At 43.8% G+C, this 17,159-nt stretch overlaps 1 protein-coding gene across 41 annotated transcripts in view; it reads left to right on the top strand.

Moving 5' to 3' along the window:
• TCF7L2 (transcription factor 7 like 2) overlaps positions 1–17,159 on the top strand; it is a 219,443-nt gene that overhangs the window by 14,065 nt on the left and 188,219 nt on the right. For 25 of the 41 annotated variants that reach the window (XM_031652056.1, XM_031652055.1, XM_031652058.1 and 22 more), the window contains exon 4: positions 306–374. The exons of the other annotated variants lie outside the window; for them this stretch is intronic. In XM_031652056.1, coding sequence (XP_031507916.1) covers positions 306–374 — 69 coding nt within the window. The remainder of the gene's footprint in view (positions 1–305; positions 375–17,159) is intronic. 41 annotated transcript variants of the gene reach the window in all.

The raw sequence follows: 17,159 nt of genomic DNA, 5'->3' as shown, positions 1-17,159 counted from the left end.
TCCTTTATGTCTTAATGGGCATCCATCTTTCGTTTTCATGTCATTAATTCTCACTCCTGGCCCCCACCTTCCCTGTATGCTTATTGAATAGGTGCTTTAAAAAAAAAAAAAAAAAAAAAAAACTTTACCTTAGACTGTTATGATCATCTTATCCATAGCAACAAATAAAAGTACACAGGTCTTGATTGAATGCCAAGGCTGCAGTTCAATCTAGGAAGGTTTGTCTGCTATTCATAAACTGCTTAAGATGTTTTCTTGTAGTTTGTGACATAAGCAGAACGCTTTGATTTGGTTTCTTTCTACAGCTCCATTTTCAGTCCGGCAGCACACATTACTCTGCGTACAAAACGATTGAACACCAGATTGCAGTTCAGGTAGGAAACGCAAGAGATTCTGAAGCTTGAATTGTCTATATGTAGGTCTCTTGTGTGTTTTATTCTCTGCCCCTTACCCCAACTGAGATGATGATGATGATGATGATGATGGTGGTGGTGATGATGGTGATGGTGGTGGTGATGGTGGTGCTGGTGGTGCTGGTGGTGGTGGTGGTGGTGGTGGTGGTTGAATCACTGGGGGAGAAGGGGAGCAAAGGAGAGAGAAGCAAGAGAAATGCTGCTGAAATGATGTAGAGATATGGAAAGAAAGAGAAGCCTGTGCTTATTGTAAAGAGTTTCTTGATCGGGTATAATGGGCACACAGACCCCAGCTTGACTATTTTTCTTTGCTTAGGGAGGGATCTTGAATTGGGAGTAAGGGTGGCACAATGTGAATGGGAAGGCTTAAGGGGAGAGGTGGGAGAGGAGGCCATGCGACAGCCAGAGGGTGGTTTCTGGTGGATCAAAATCTTGTTAAGTGGTGCTAAGAATATTGGACCTGATCATCCTGAAATGTTGGTTTCTCTTGGACCTGTGTACTAAATGTGCTGGAAGGGAAAGGCGACAGATCCCAGCTTCTGATGAGTGTCCTGTTTCCTGCTCACGTAGTACTTCCATTCTCTTAAATCCAAAGGCTAAACAAATCATGGACTAATATAGACTCAGAGCTAAACTGATGCCAGCAGAATGCAGTAGAGGAGGGAGAGCAGACTAATACGATTTTCATCTGTCTGCCCGGCTTTGCTGGGATGGATGTACCTCATGGTGTAACTAATGGTACCAAAACTTCTTGAGTGTTCTGCCTTAACCCTTCGAAGGGATTCTCTTGAAACCTTTTGCTGTAGCATTAAAGTCTAGCTGGAGAGCCTTCTTTTCTTGTGAGTTGATATTGGTTTGTTAGATCATGTGCATTATTCCATGATTCTTTTCTGGTGAAGAGTCCTTGCAGATAACTTGTCTGTGTTTGTGTGTATCTGTGTGTGTGTGTGTGGTCTTAGGTAGCCGCAGCCACAATGCATCTTTGTAGCTCTGTCATCTCAGATCTGCATCTTCCTCGATAAGACTTTCAGATAGCTGTTTGCCCCAGGTAAACGGAATTATTCCGCCAGTGAAAAGCATGAGTCAGCAGACATTTTTATTTGGTGCATTCCTAGTGTTTCTGTACTCATTTTCAGGCCACAGCAACTTATTTTAAAAATATTTGAGGCTGGGTGAGGTAGCTCACGCCTGTAATCCCAGCACTTTGGGAGGCTGAGGTGGACGGATCACTTGAGGTCAGGAGTTTGAGACCAGCCTTGGCCAACATGGCAAAACCCCGTCTCTACTAAAAATATAAAAGTTACTCGGTGTGGTGGTGGGCGCCTGTAATCCCAGCTAATCAGGAGGCTGAGGCAGGAGAATCACTTGAACCCGGGAGGTGGAGGTTGCAGTGGGCCGAGATCATGCCATTACACTCCAGCCTGGGTGACAAGAGTGAGACTCTGTCTAAAATATATATATATATATATATATTTTTTTTTTTTTTTTCTTTTTTTGATTATTTCTGCAGTTGTGCTGATGACCTTCTTGTGTGCATCTTTTGGGGGAAAAGTGTGACTCTTGATTTTACCCTTCTCAACCCCTAACTATTTCCAAGACTGACCTGTCTTTAACTTGAGGCTGCAGTTGTTCTTTTTGGCATACTGCCGATTGGTCCCTCCTTCTTTCTTCTGATGGACAGCATAGTAAGTCTTGCTCCCAGAAAGTGCTCTAGATGCAGGACTTGGTTAGAGAACAAGCCCAAACCCTAACTCTTGGTGCCTGGGTGGATGTACAACTCTTGGTGAACGGGTGAATATACCATGTCCGGAGGCCTCCTACATCTCGGGGAGTGCTGGAAAATCTTGTTGCCTGGGGTGTGGGAATTGTTGAAGTTGAATAGGATAGTGATCCTTATCTTGGTGTGGAAAAGCTGGCTGGGGCCATGTCACTGGGAGACTAGCCCGGACCAGACCAGCTGTTGTATCTTTACACCCGTTGCTGAAGTGCCCCTTGTTAGGCTGAGCAGTTTGTCTTTCTCCAAACCACCTGGCACGGTGCAGGCCATGTGAAGCTCTTTCTCAGGAGGAAGATGGAGTAAATTACAGAGCTCATTGTTTTGGAGGACTGAAACCATTACTATTCCTCCATGAACAGGTAGTATTGTTCTCCTCTGCTTCTGTTTGCTAAGGCTTGATGCCCATGTGGGCAAACAGAGAGACATTTTATTAGAGACCCAGAATCATGCTTTTGCAGCGTTCATTCTCCCTCAGTCTCTGCTAGACCCACACAAGGCCAAGCTAAATGGCATCTAGCTGTAATTTTAGTTTGATCATCAAAGGATAAATGGCAAAAAACAAAACCAAAGAAGCAAAGGGAAAAGAAGGGGAAAGCTTAGACAAAATGAAATTGTTCCCAAAGTACATTGGGGTGCTCATAATCTTTTTGCCCTGGTACAGCATAGACCAGACATGTTCCCTTCGCTCCATTCTCCAACTTAAGGCTAAATGCAACACGATTGTCGGGGCAGAGTTATTGTCCCTGGAAACTTAAAACTGTTTAACCTTAATAAACACTAGATTTCAATAGGAGCTGAGCTGGTTGCTCTCCTAAGCTACATCCTAAAATAACCCAGAGTACTAAGACCCTGTGCATCACAGGAGACGCATACTCTTTTCCCTTCCCATCGCTCCTGTAATCTCAGGACTCAGCCAAGCTCACCGTTTATATGAATGGCCTTGAGTGATTCTATAGACACGTCACATTCTTATAAAAGGTTTGGACACAATAGCAGTTACTATGTTTAGATCTTTCCTACTTTTGACAGCCTCCTAGCTCCTCCTGGTTTTGAAAAGACAAGAGCAACTCAGATGGCCACATTCTCCCAAAGTGAATAACACAAATAAAACTAGAATGAAAATTAAAAGTTTTTTTTTTTGAGACGGAGTTTCACTCTCTGTTGCCCAGGCTGGCGTGCAATGGCGTGACCTCGGCTCACTGCAACCTCCGCCTCCCGGGTTCAAGTGATTCTCCTGCCTCAGCCTCCCGAGTAGCTGGGATTACAGGCATGCGCCACCACACCCGGCTGTTTTTGTATTTTTAGTGGAGACAGGGTTTCTCCATGTTGGTCAGGCTGGTCTCGAACTCCCGACCGCACGTGATCCACCTCGGCCTTCCAAAGTGTTGAGATTGCAGGTGTGAGCCACTGCGCCCAGCCGAAAATTAAAAGATCTTTTAGAAAAGACATTGTTTTAAAATTCTATTGACTTCTAAAATGTTTTACTGAAGTGTAATTTACGTATAACACAGTACACAGAACTTTAGTAGAGAGGTGGATGAAATTTTCCATATGTGAACGCCCGTGAAACCATCACTCAGATCAGTATATAGAATGAGGTTGGGACACCTTTATTGTCAAGGGCCAGATAGTAAATATTTTGGGCTTTCTGAGCTGCTCAGTCTCTGTTGCAACTACATTTGACCCTTGAACGACACAGCACGAGTTTGAACCACATGGGTTCACTTAGATATGGATTTTCTTCTGCCTCTGAGACAGCAAGACCAACCCCTTCTCTTCCTCCTCTTCCTCCTCAGCCAACTCATCCCAAAGATGGCAAGGATGAAGACCTTTATTATAATCCACTCCCACTTAATGAATAGTAAATATGTTTTCCATATGATTTTCTTAATAACATTTTCTTTAGCTTACTTTATTGTAAGAATACAGCATATAATATATACATAAATTATATATTAATTGACTGTTTATGTTATCGGTCAGGCTTCTAGTCAACAGTAGGCTATGAGTTAAGTTTTTGAGGAGTCAAAAGGTATACTCAGGTTTTCTTTTTCATTTTTTTTGAAACGGAGTCTTGCTCTGTTGCCCAGGCTGGAGTGCAGTGGCGCGATCTCGGCTCACTGCCACCTCTGCCTCCCAGGCTCAAGCAATTCTCCTGTCTCAGCCTTGCTAGTAGCTGGGACTACTGGTGCCTGCCACCACGCCCGACTCATTTTTTGTATTTTTAGTAGAGATGGGGTTTCACCGTGTTAGCCAGGATGGTCTCGATCTCCTGACCTCGTGATGCACCTGCCTTGGCCTCCCAAAGTGTTGGGATTACAGGCGTGAGCCACTGAGCCTGACCTATACTCGACTTTTCAACTGTGTCCCTGGCCCGGGTGTTCAGGGGTCAGCTGTACTCAGCGCTTCTATTGTGGGTTGAAAGCAGTCAATGATAAACCCAAAGGAATATATTCCTTGTTGTGTCTCAATAAAGCTTTATTTAGAAAAAACAGGCAGTGGCTGGATTTGGCCTCAGAGGCTAACTTCTGATAAAGAGCCCCCCAGAAGTCTCCCTTGTCTCCCCCTTTTTCCAGTTATTTGGCTGCTTCCTCTCTCCCCTGCCCCCACTGAAAAGTCTGTTAGTTTTATTTATCACTGTGGATTAGTTTTGCCTGTTTTTTGGCAAAAACATGTAATGGAATCTTACAGAATATACTGATTCATATCTGGCCACACTCAGCATATGTCTGTGAGTTTCATCCATGTTCTCTTGGGTAGCAATGGTTTGCTCTTTTTCATGGCCAAGTAGTATTCCACCGATGAATGTGCTTCAGTGCATGCATCCTTCCTGTGTTGTTGGATATTTGCATTGCTTCCAGTTTTTTTTTTGCTATGATGAATAAAATTCTAGTAATATTTTCACACACATCTTTTGGGGAAACATATTTCCATTTCTGTTCATATACCGAGAGTAGACTTGGAGGGGCATGGGGTAATGTGTGTTTAGCCTTGCACTGACCTTCTGAGAGAGACTTGAGTGCTGGATGTGAGTATTGTCATTGCAACAGCGGTAGTAGTTGTTAGGTATGCGAGTGATACGTGTAGGGTGAGCAGTAAATTTATCTGGGTGTGATCAGAGGCCAATTGCCCAAGCTCTGGTGCAGGCCCCTTCATGCAGTGATTTGGCCTTTGGCCCTAGCTCCTAGGAACTCCTCCCACTGTCTCCATTAACCTGGGAGGAGGACTAGCAGGCTGAATTCCAGAGGTGGACCCACATTGCAGATGTGTATAAACAGAGCTGCCTCCCAGGAATGCCCTGCAGGTAATTGCAGATAATGGTTAGGCATCTCTATTGCCTTCATGAAGAAAGCTCTTCCAACACTCCTATTCTCAGCATTATTCCAACCCCATGAACACTGTTGTGATGAAGGTCAAGACCCACAGAAGATGTTTCCCTTGGTTTTGGGAAGGACTACTTCTGAGCCAATTAAGCCTTTGTTTTAACAGCGTTTTGGCCAAAGGTTGATGTTTTAACACCAAGTCAGATGTGATTTAGGAAAAACCTCCACATGCAGCAAAAACAAACTGTGTAGACCTTTCTTGGTTGTTATTCTTTTTAGATGTGAAGTGGTTTGTGTGTGTGTGCGCGCGTGTGTGCACGCGTGTGTGTGTCCACACAAAGACAACTCGGAGAGGATCCAGAAGAAATGGACCATTTTATTTGTTTACACAGCTGAGGAGTGGAGACTGTGCAGTGGGGGTTACTTTCCCTCTTGTTCTTATGCTTGCAAGTTCCCATCTGAGCTTTACCAAAGCATAACCTTCTGCTTGGTCTTAGCACTCCTCCACCATGATTCACTAAGGCTACCAGGACCCTCCTCCAGGGCCTGGGTGCTTTTTGGAGCCAAGGAGAGAAGAATACTAACTGGAGAGTGTCCTTACCTAACCATGTTGGCCACTTATTCCTGGATGTGAACTGGATGTTCCATCTTAGAGTGTCTTAACATTGTTAAGATTCCTGGGGTGTGTTGACACAGAGTCTATGTCTGTGTCTGAGCAGACCTCTCATGCTGTGGTGAGCATGGCCAGAAATTGGTACCACCGGACTGGCCCAGCATTGGGGAATGAGGTGGCGTGTTTGCAGGGCGCCTGACTTTTCTCTCACTTCAGGTTTTTGATGGGGGTCTCTTGTGTTCTGGGCCTGTCCTCTCACCCATCACAGGTCCCCTGGCCTTCCCGTTTTCATGAGGATTTGCTGTCTTGGCTGAGCAGCTGATCCAGGCTAAGTGAAGAACTCCAGGAAACAGGTTCAGCCCTTGGTGTAGTCACTTCCTCACATTTCCTTCAGAGCTGTAGCAGACTCAGGCTGTGACATTTCATGTCCATTTTCCACAGAGGAATGAAGAATTAGAGAGAGACAGAGAGAGCATTTCACTACAGTAGTTTGATAGAACCTGTGGATGCTGCCAGGTAACTTGCTTAGGAGGTTCATTGACTTGCTATGGTGATGAGTTTTAGCCTAGTTAGCTAATTTAAGTCCATACCTCAGAAGAATGTTCATTCTGGAAAAATATTTGCATCTAATGTGTGCCAGGCCACTGGAGCATTCATCAGTGAGCAAAACAGACAAAAATCCCTTGCTCTCACCAAACTTAAATTCTAGTGATATTTTAAATACTGACTTATACACACCGTGTTCCCAGACTGAGTTAAGTTTCCGGTGTAGTCCAGGAGTTAGATTTTCTTTTTCCTTTATTTTTTGAGACAGCCTTGCATTCTGTTGTCTAGGCTGGAGTGCAGTGGCACCATCTCGGTCCACTGCAACCTCTGCCTCCCGGGTTTCAAGTGATTCTCGTGCCTCAGCCTTTTGAGTAGCTGGGATTACAGGTGTGCACCACCACACCTGGCTAATTTTTGTATTTTTAGTAGAGACGGGGATTTCACCATGTTGGCCAGGTTGGTCTTGAACTCCTGACCACAGGTGATCCTCCTGCCTTGGCCTCCCAAAGTGCTGGGATTACAGGTGTGAGCCACCACATCTGGACAGGAGTTACTTTTTGGTTTTTGAGATGGAGTCTTGCTCTGTCACCCAGTCTGGAATGCAGTGGCGTGATCTTGGCTCACTGCAGCCTCCACCTCCTGGGTTCAAGCAATTTTCCTGCCTCAGCCTCCTGAGTAGCTGGGACTACAGGTGTGTGCCACCACACCCAGCTAATTTTTATATTTTTAGTAGAGACGAGGTCTCACCATGTTGGCCAGGCTGGTCTCAAACTCCTGACCTCAGGTGATCCATCCACCTTGGCCTCCCAAAGTGCTGGGATTACAGGTGTGAGCCACTGGGCCTGGCCATAATTTTCTTTTTTCTTTTTTTTTGAGATGGAATCTCGCTCTATCGCCCAGGCTGGAGTGCAGTGGCACGATCTCAGCTCACTGCAACCTCCACCTCCTGAGTTCAAGTGATTCTCCTGCCTCAGCCTCCCGCCGGCCGTCATTTTAAATCAGGGTTGTGATTTTCAACCTACTGAAGTTTAAGAATTGCTGCCTTAGAGTCTTCTGAAACCAATCAATTGATCATTTATTGGCTGTCCCAGTCATTTTCACTCGCCAAATAAAAAATGAGGGCTGGCTAAGTACTGTATTGGGATAGCATTTTCTTATTTTGAATGAGAAATTGGACTGCCCTTACGTTCCTGTGAGTTTTTGAGGCCTTTATTTTCCCATTCTTATGTGAAGACAGCCAGATACTTTTGCAAAGCTTGAGAAAAAGCGTTTGTTTGTGGAAGAGTAGCTTGGATAATAATGTGCTTAGACTTTAGGGTCAGAGGCAATAACAATAGTTAGTAATAATAGCTGCTTATGCTTATTGAATTCTCTTGAGGGGTCCAGTGTTGAGTGCTTTTTGTGAATTATTATTATTATTTTGAGACAGGGTCTCACTCTGTCACCCAGGCTGGAGTACAGTGGCGTGATCATAGCTCACTGCAGCCTTGACCTCACTGGGCTAAGGTGATTCTCCCACCTCAGCCTCTTGAGTAGCTGGGACTACAGGTATGCATCACCACGCCTGGCTAAGTTTTGTATTTTTAGTGGAGATGGGGCTTCGCCATGTTGCCCAGGCTGGTCGCTAACTCCTGAGCTCAAGCTATCTGCCTGTCGTGGCCTCCCAAAGTGCTAGGATTACAGGAGTGATCCACCATGCCCAGCGTATGTGAATTCTTTATTGATTCTTCATAACAACACAGAGGGAAATTCGAAAGGTGTAGTTACTGGTATTATCACCATTATCCTCATTTTGTAAATGAGGAATCAGATACCTGAGATATTTTGCGCAAGGCCAATTAGGATTCCAACCCAGACAGTGTGACGAGAGGAAGGCTGTCCTACATAGGCTTATGGTAACTATTGCCTGCTCAAAGTAATGCTCACAAGGGTCTAGGGGTTCCTTATAGCAGTGGCTACCAACCAGCCTTCTGGGCAACACACATAGGAATCACGTGGGACCTGCTAAAAAGCACAGAATCCTGGGTTCTATTCCTTGGAGATTCTCATTTAGGGACTGGGTCAGTGTTTCACAAGCTCGAGTATCACCTGGAGGGCACCCGGAGAGCAGACTGGGAATCCACCCCGAGGGTTTCAGGTTCTGTAAGCTTGGAACGGGTCCTGACATTTGCAAGCTTTTAATTAATGCTGTGTTCCTTCTCTGGGGATAGCTCTTGGAGAACCACCGGACTAGGGCAAGGGTTCCCAGCTTGGACTGTTAGGTTACACTCACTCAGGAAGCATTTCAAACAATATTCAGCCCAGGCCCTGCCCCAGACCAACCAAGTCAGCGTCTCTAGGGGTTGGGGCCTGTGCATCCCTGGGTTGCAAAAGCTTCCCAGCTTTTAGTGAGCAGGCTGGGTTGAGGCACGCTGGTCTAGGGGATTCTGGAATCTGCCACCACTTCCCCACACCAGATGATTCTGAGGCACACAATCACACTAGAGAACAACTGTTGTAGGCTTTTTTTATTGGTTTGTTTTTTTAATTTTAATTTTAATTAATTAATTTATTTATTTATTTTTGAGATGGAGTCTCACTCTGTTGCCCAGGCTGGAGTGCAGTTGTGCCATCTCGGCTTACTGCAACCTCTGCCTCCTGGGTTCAAGCTGTTTGCTGCCTCAGCCTCCCAAGTATCTGAGATTACAGGTTCTTGCCACCACGCCCCGGCTAATTTTTGTATTTTTGGTTGTGACGGGGTTTCACCATGTTGGCCAGGCTGGTCTTGAACCCTTGCCTCAAATAATCTGCCTGCCTTGGCCTCCCAAAGTACTGGAATGACAGGCGGGGGCCACTGCACCCTGCCAAGTTTTAATTTTTTTGTAGAGACGGGGTCTCGCCTTGTTGCCCAGGCTGATACAGTCCATTTTAATAGGCAAGGAAACAGGTGCATGGAGGTGAATGGGTTGGTCCCAGGTCTCCCCACTTGGTGGACACAGGACAAGACAAGAATCCAGGAGTCCAGTGCAGCTTTCTTTCAACACGGATTTCTTTCTGTTTTTCCAGGAGAGGTTATCATCTTGTGTAAGCCGATAGCAATTGGATTACATTGGCCAGATAAAATAAAGCAGTCTAGTTTTACCGTTTTTACTTACATCATTTTAAAACTTATATCTGTTTTAATTATATCATTGTATTTGTACGAGTTGAGATATTTGTATCTGTTCATTCTCCACCATATTAGCGCACTTAGTTCAGAAGAGGGCTGGTGAGGATACCGAGAGAATGTCTGGTAGTCTTTAACTGGAACTACCAGAAAGGAAAAAAAAACAACTGTCCTATCAGCCATCCGTGTGCCTCTTATGGGCCACGGCAGGTGGGCCTTGAGGTCTGACTTACTATGGCAGTCAGCTGCTGGTATTTTCTTTTCTTTTTTTGAGATGAGCCTCGCTCTCTTGCCCAGGCTGGAGTGCAGTGGCACGATCTCGGCTCACTGCAACCTCCGCCTCCCGGGTTCAAGCAATTATCTGCCTCGGCCTCCTGAGTGGCTGGGATTACAGGTGCCCGCCACCATGCCCGGCTAATTTTTTTGTATTTTTAGTAGAGACGGGGTTTCACCATCTTGACCAGGCTGGTCTTGAACTCCTGACCTTGTGATCCATACACCTTGGCCTTCCAAAGTACTGGGATTACAGGCATGAGCCACTGCACCCGGCCGTCTGCTGGTATTTTCTTAGCATAACTTCATTTTGTAAATTCTGCTTTATAATATTTATTTTACAAAGTCCCTGAAAATCATGGGATTGTTGAACTGAGCACAGAAATTTCTAAATGGGTTGTGACTGACATTAACAGGCTTATCAGGCTTAGTAGTTAATTTGTTTCTTGAGTTTGATTTGGTTGTTTGGTATCGAATCCTGATCAAACAGATTAAGTGGTTGCTTCCTTTTTTTTTCTTTCTTTTTTGTTTTTTTACTGGTTTGCCTTGAAATTTTAGCATATGCTTCAATTAAACAGAAATGGCATTACTTATTCCTGAGGGTTCCACCAAAGCCACTGGATGGATGGCAGTGCATTTAATAGTTAATGAATAGTACATTGAAATGTAAAAATAAAGTTTAAAAGTAGGTACATGTGCTATATTATGTCTATATTTATATGTTATAAAAAGAAACATCCACATCAAACATATGTGGAGTCTTTGAAGCATGTTCACAAAATCCTAGTTTTTTAAGGGGTACAGCTAGGAAAATACTCGGTTATACCACATTTCACCCAGGTTGAGGCTTGGTCTGGAAACTGGCATGTCTGTGTCTTTGGTTAGTAGTAGGGGCTGGATGAGATAGGATGACTTAACGCAGGACTTCTCAGCCTCAGCACTGTTGACATTTTGGGTTGGACAATTCTTTTTTTTTGAGACGGAGTCTCGCTCTGTCTCCCGGGCTGGAGTTGCAGTGGCCAGATCTCAGCTCACTGCAAGCTCCGCCTCCCGGGTTCACGCCATTCTCCTGCCTCAGCCTCCCGAGTAGCTGGGACTACAGGCGCCGCCACCTCGCCCGGCTAGTTTTTTGTATTTTTTAGTAGAGACGGGGTTTCACCATGTTCAGGAGGGTCTCGATCTCCTGACCTCGTGATCCACCCGTCTCAGCCTCCCAAAGTGCTGGGATTACAGGCTTGAGCCACCGCGCCCGGCCTGGACAATTCTTTGTTGCAGGGGACCATCTTGTGCATTGTAGGGTGTTTACTTTTAAATTTTATGTATTGTTATTTTTATTTGAGACAGAGTCTCACTCTATTGCCTAGGCTGGAGTGCAGTGTCGCGATCTTGGATCACTGCAACCTCCGTCTCCTGGGTTCAAGGGATTCTCATACCTCAGCCTCCCCGGTAGCTGGGATTATAGGCATGCGCCACCATGCCTGGCTAATTTTTGTATTTTCAGTAGAGATGGGATTTCACCATGTTGGCCAGGCTGTTCTCGAACTCCTGACCTCAAGTGATCTGCCCATCTCAGCCTCCCAAAGTACTGGGATTACAGGCATGAGCCGCCATGCCCAGCCTGTAGGGTGTTTATTTAGCACCATTCATTGGCCTCTTCCCTCTCAATGCCACTGACCCCCAACAAAAATGTGACAACTGAAAATATCTCTGGACATTGCCACATGTCCCCTGGGGATCAAAATCTTCCCCTGGTTGAGAACCTCTGACTCAGTATAATAGTTTAAAGCATGCACCCTACCATTGATATTAAACTACATTACCTTTGCATTTTAAAGAAACAGGTGCAAGTGGAGGAGAATAGTTCAGTTCCTGCTTCTGGAGTCAGGTATCTATCTGGGTTTGAGTCTCTGCTCTGCTAAGCTTCAGTTTCCTAAATCTGTAAAATGGGGATAATGGCAGTACCTGTTTCTCGAGTTGGGAGATCAAACAAGATAAGATATATAATGATCTGGACAGTACGATGATACAAGGAAGTGTGCTTGATAAATGTAAGCTGCTATTTTTACCATTGAGGATTATGAAGTACTTGTTTGCACATTTAGAATATGCTTTATCCCGACATGCATTGTGTATTTTTTATTTCCTGTCAAGAATATCACACATGATGAATTTGATAACTCAGACTATCTTTGCTGGGTAACAAAGATTTATGACTCTTATTCCTGGTGGTTGCTGTTTGCATTTCTCTTATGTCACTGAAAATTTTTTGCTGGGTTCTTGTTACATTTGACTAGAATGTAAGCACTTCTGAAGGGCTGAGATTGTGTCTTACTCAGAGATTGTGTTTTACTCATATTTAGTTCCCTGTAGCACCATGCACTAATTCCTGGGACATCGTAGGTGTACAACTAGGGGTGTGAACGTGTTTGAATATCTAATTGTGGGCAGAAAGGAAACAGTATTTAAGTGAGATTGGGGTAGGTGTATATTAGAGGTAGCAAAGTGTGCTTTTTAAATTTTTAAATAGCTCCTTTTATAATACGAAAGACTAAAAATAATTTGTTTTTGTGCTCAGCCAGGTAATTTGAGATGGGTGTTCAACCCCTTTGTCAACTTGGTGTTCTTTTCCACGTATCTTAGATTTTGATTTCAGCTCTCCATCAGTGCGTGAATTTGCCCTGCTGTCTTAGTGACTATGGCATCACCTAAACAGTGGTAACCATGGTTGGACTGGTTTCTGTTTCTATAATCATCTTCTGATTTTCAGAATGCTTGGAGGTTAGTTGGTTTTTAAAAGCAATATTACTTTTTTTTTTTTTTTATGTCAGGCAGCATTACTTGTCAGATCATAATATTTTCATACACTTTGACAATTGTCATTCATTCCTGCAGGGGACTTCAAAACAAATTTTAAACAAGGTGTTTTCCTACTTGTGGATGGATGAGCCCGCACAGACAGATTCATTCTTTTCTATTCCCAAACCTTGTGCCTCCCTGATTTTTGAGGTTGAGATGAAGCACCAGAATAAATAGCTCTGGTTGCAAATCAGGAATTTTCCAAGGTTTGAAAATGGATGTGCGTGATAGTAGCCCATTCAAGGGGGGACCGGAAGATTCTTTTCACTAGGCTGCCCTGTGGGGAAGAAGTCTTGTGTCAATAGTTTTTAAGTTGATTCAGTAAGCATTGTTGATGATTGAAATTGAAGAATTGTGAAGACAATTCATCTTGAGGAACAGAGAGCATAGGGTGTGAGCCAGGCTGCTGGGAGCAGACATTGACATACGGACCGTCATCAAACTAATTGTTGTTTGAATTACCTGTTATGATCCGATGACAAATCTGCCTTGCTCCTGCCACTGGAGCAGAAAATGTAGCTTGAATTGGCGTGATGTTAGCAAGTGTAAACTGTACTTCAACAAGATGGATAAACCCAATTATGGGGCAGACCTGTAGAGAGAAAATCCATTTAAATCTCATAATGTTAAGCAGAGCTGTGTTTAATTCATTTGGACCAATTTGGGAATGATGTATGAGTGTTGGTGAACATTAGTCAAAGGGGGGACCACTTGGGGGAAAGGGATGTGCTGATGCCGCAGGCCACTCGGGGGAGGCAGCTGGGGTGTTGTCTCAGCAGCCTGCACTAATGGCGGGGAAAGAAATGACCGAACGATGTACTGCCTGCTGTTGGGGAGCGGCGCTGTGTAAATGAACCAATAAGGAAAACATTTGAAGCAGAAAGGAGAGGAGTTGTTTTTCTTAAATGCTATTGACAGCTCAAAACATAAAGGAAATTCGAGGTTCCCTTTCTCTATTTCTAGACCCTGAAACCCTTATGGGGTCTGCTAAGCCTTGTAACAGGAGGCCTAGAAAAAGCTCTTGCCAGAAAGCTTAATGATGATTTGAAAGAGAGAAAGAAAAAGGACAGCTACATTTAAATTGATATCTTGGGGCATTTGATTCTCTATTGGAAAGCAGTTAAGAGGGATTATTATTGTGAAATATATGTATTATGCATATTTGAAATGGAGTCTAGAAGGTCTTGTCTGTTTAAAAATCTCCCTATTTTTTAATAGCTGCTAAGTGGTGACCCAGTTTTGCGCACAGTAGGTGCTTAATATATACTGATTAGGTGAATGAAAGCATTGAACTTGAGAGGCAGTTTTCAGAGCTAGATATTGGTGTTTTCTGCACCTCAAACTCATTAGGATATATAAGGACCTCATATCCTAATTTCTCGTAGTAGTCTTTTCTGGCTTGCATTCCCAGGAATTTTGTGATTTTTTTTTTTTTTTTTTTTGTGACGGAGTCTTGCTCTGTCGCCCAGGCTGAAGTGCAGTGGTGCGATCTCGGCACACTGCAAGCTCTGCCTCCCGGGTTCACGCCATTCTCCTGCCTCACCCTCCCGAGTAGCTGGGACTACAGGCACCTGTCACCACGCCCGGCCAATTTTTTTTTTTTTTTTTGTATTTTTAGTAGAGATGGGGTTTCACCGTGTTAGCCAGGATGGTCTCGATCCCCTGACCTCATGATCTGCCCATCTTGGCCTCCCAAAGTGCTGGGATTACAGGTATGAGCCACTGTGCCCAGCCAAATTTTGTGATTTTTATATAACAATATATGATTCCGGTTTTTATCCCTACTCCTACATTGTTGGTTTTGCCAAGGATGTTCTTAGGAGACTCCAGCTCTCTTTTATGTGGGGAGGAGGTGCTAAAGCCCCCTGGTATGTTGGTATTGTTTGTTTCTTTTTCTCTTTTGGTTTGGGGGGTTTTCTTCTTTTGTGGAATGGACTGGCCTTGGAGACTTCGCCTGTTGAAAGGAGAACTTAAAAGACTGGAGTGCATAAGGAGCTTGGCAATAGACCACCAAGACATTCATGGTTGTGCACTCTTGCCTCAGTACCCATATATCTAATGATTGGGAGTGCTGGGTGTAAGTGGAGGTTAAAGCCCTAGGATTTTTTTTCTGTAACTGGGGACAGTTCATTGTATGAGGTCATGGTGCACATTGAGTGCCCATTCCGGGCACATCTTTTGTCCCAGAGTCAAATTTGTTAGGATTTTTTTTTTTTTTTACCACTTTCTGGCATTCTCCAAGTGTCAGCTTAGTTGAAGAACCAGTACAAGAATGACAATAGGCTGGGTGCGGTGGCTCATGACTGTAATTCCAGCACTTTGGGAAGCCGAGGCGGGCGGATCACTTGAGGTCAGGAGTTCGAGACCAGCCTGGCCAACATGGTGAAATCCCATCTCTACTAAAAATACAAAAAATTAGGTGGGTGTAGTGGCATGCGCCTGTAATTCCAACTACTGGGGAGGCTGAGGCAGGAGAATTGCTTGAACTGGGAGGCTGAGGTTGCAGTAAAGGGAGATGGCGCCACTGCACTCTAGCCTAGGCGGTAGACCCTGTCTCAGAAAAAAAAAAAAAAGAATGATAATAAACGAAGACCTCACAGTTATGTTTCAACACTGTGAATTCTGAGAATCTGAATTTTCTAATCTAGTTACCAGTAGAATGTACGTAAAATACTTTGAGAAAATTTAAATGAGCATCTCCACCAAAAAGCCCCAGCACATTTAGCCCTTGGTTTGACCTGCCCAATGGGAGTCTTCCAAATCATTTAAGAACAAGTAAGTACTATTAATTAAATGAACTTGGAAGAAACATATCAGGATGTGCTTCCAAATCTGAAGGTATTTGTGCTGAAAGAAGCATCTCTTGTGTTCCATGAGTTTTATGGGGGACTCTGTCTGGTTTGGCTCAAAAGCATTTGTCAGATTTATACTCCTGAGGGTGGGGTATAGACAGTGTGAACTGGACAGGCAGTGAATAAGGGAATTTCTGGAGAACAGACCCTTAAGGAAAAGAAAACCTCCGCTTCGTGGGTTAGAATGGCCCACGTATGTTGGGGGCAGGTCTTTTCAGGGCCTTCTGTGGTTTTTGTCCTGCTGAGCTTACTGCTTTCTGATGTAATAGCAAAGCTGAAATCTTGCAGTAATGTGCAGAGAGGAATTTTTGTCCTTTGGATTAGCTTCTAATATGTAAATATATAGCAAAAGACCTAGGACTATTTAATTTGATACAGAAATGAAACAGTGAGTTATCTAGATAAGGGCTTGATTGATTTATGAAATGTATCAGACTCTATATTCAGGAGTGTTCCGGGAGTTACAACGTTCAGAACTAGATTCTTATCCTTAAAAATCAAAAACAAACCTCCCCTGCTTCCCTCCTCCTGGTCTTAAGTCACTAGTTTTTATTCTGGAATCCAGCAGCATTTGTTTCTTAATAATTGCTGAAGAAGCCAAGAGTTTCCTGTTAATTAAAAAAAAAAAAATCATTGAAGCAATGTATAAAGACACTTTTTTCTTGAAAGAGAACTTAAAGGAAGATTTGAAAGTGCCCCTAAGCTAAGGACATTCTTACCAAACCACCAGTATGTTTTAGGCAGCCTGCTCTGGTTTGTGTTTTCTTGTCACTTGTCACAGTTGCTACATTTTCATGATGGTGAAAGCAGATGAGAAATGTCTCCTCACAGAAGATACGATTTGTGAAGCTGTTTCTGTCTGAAGAGTTGGCGCTCAGGGCTTGAATTTGAGCAAGTAAAGGGCATCAATAATGTGATGGGCCCCTTTCCTTGAAAGAGACCCCTCTTCAAAAAAAAAAAAAAAAAAAAAAGTAAAAAAGAAAAAAAGGGGAAAAACTGTGTTTTGATTGGGTGACTTTTCAGCTTGGTTAAATTTGCCAGTTTATCTCTATCAGAAAATAAATCCTAATACTCCTGACATGATTTTGTCATTTTAGGATCGTTTAGGCAAAGCATCAAGGTAGTTTTTGCTGATTGAGTTGGTACCTCCGCCATCCTTAACTGTTTATTTAATAGTCATAAATTGAGAGTGTGGTGTTCCTTACCACCACCCTCTTTGGAATTTTTGGCCAAGATCATCTCCAGCCACCAAGTTTGCATAGCAGTGAAGGGAGCCCGACGATGACTTAAATGTGACGGGAACCAATGATGTAACTTGTAAAAAGTACACACAGAAAACCACATGCCACATGCAAAGCAGA

Source organism: Papio anubis, chromosome 11, assembly GCF_008728515.1.
Source record: "Papio anubis isolate 15944 chromosome 11, Panubis1.0, whole genome shotgun sequence".
NCBI classification, from domain to species: Eukaryota; Metazoa; Chordata; class Mammalia; order Primates; family Cercopithecidae; genus Papio; species Papio anubis.
The sequence above is the reverse complement of the archived record's forward strand: the minus strand, read 5'-3'. Positions and strand labels throughout refer to the sequence as shown.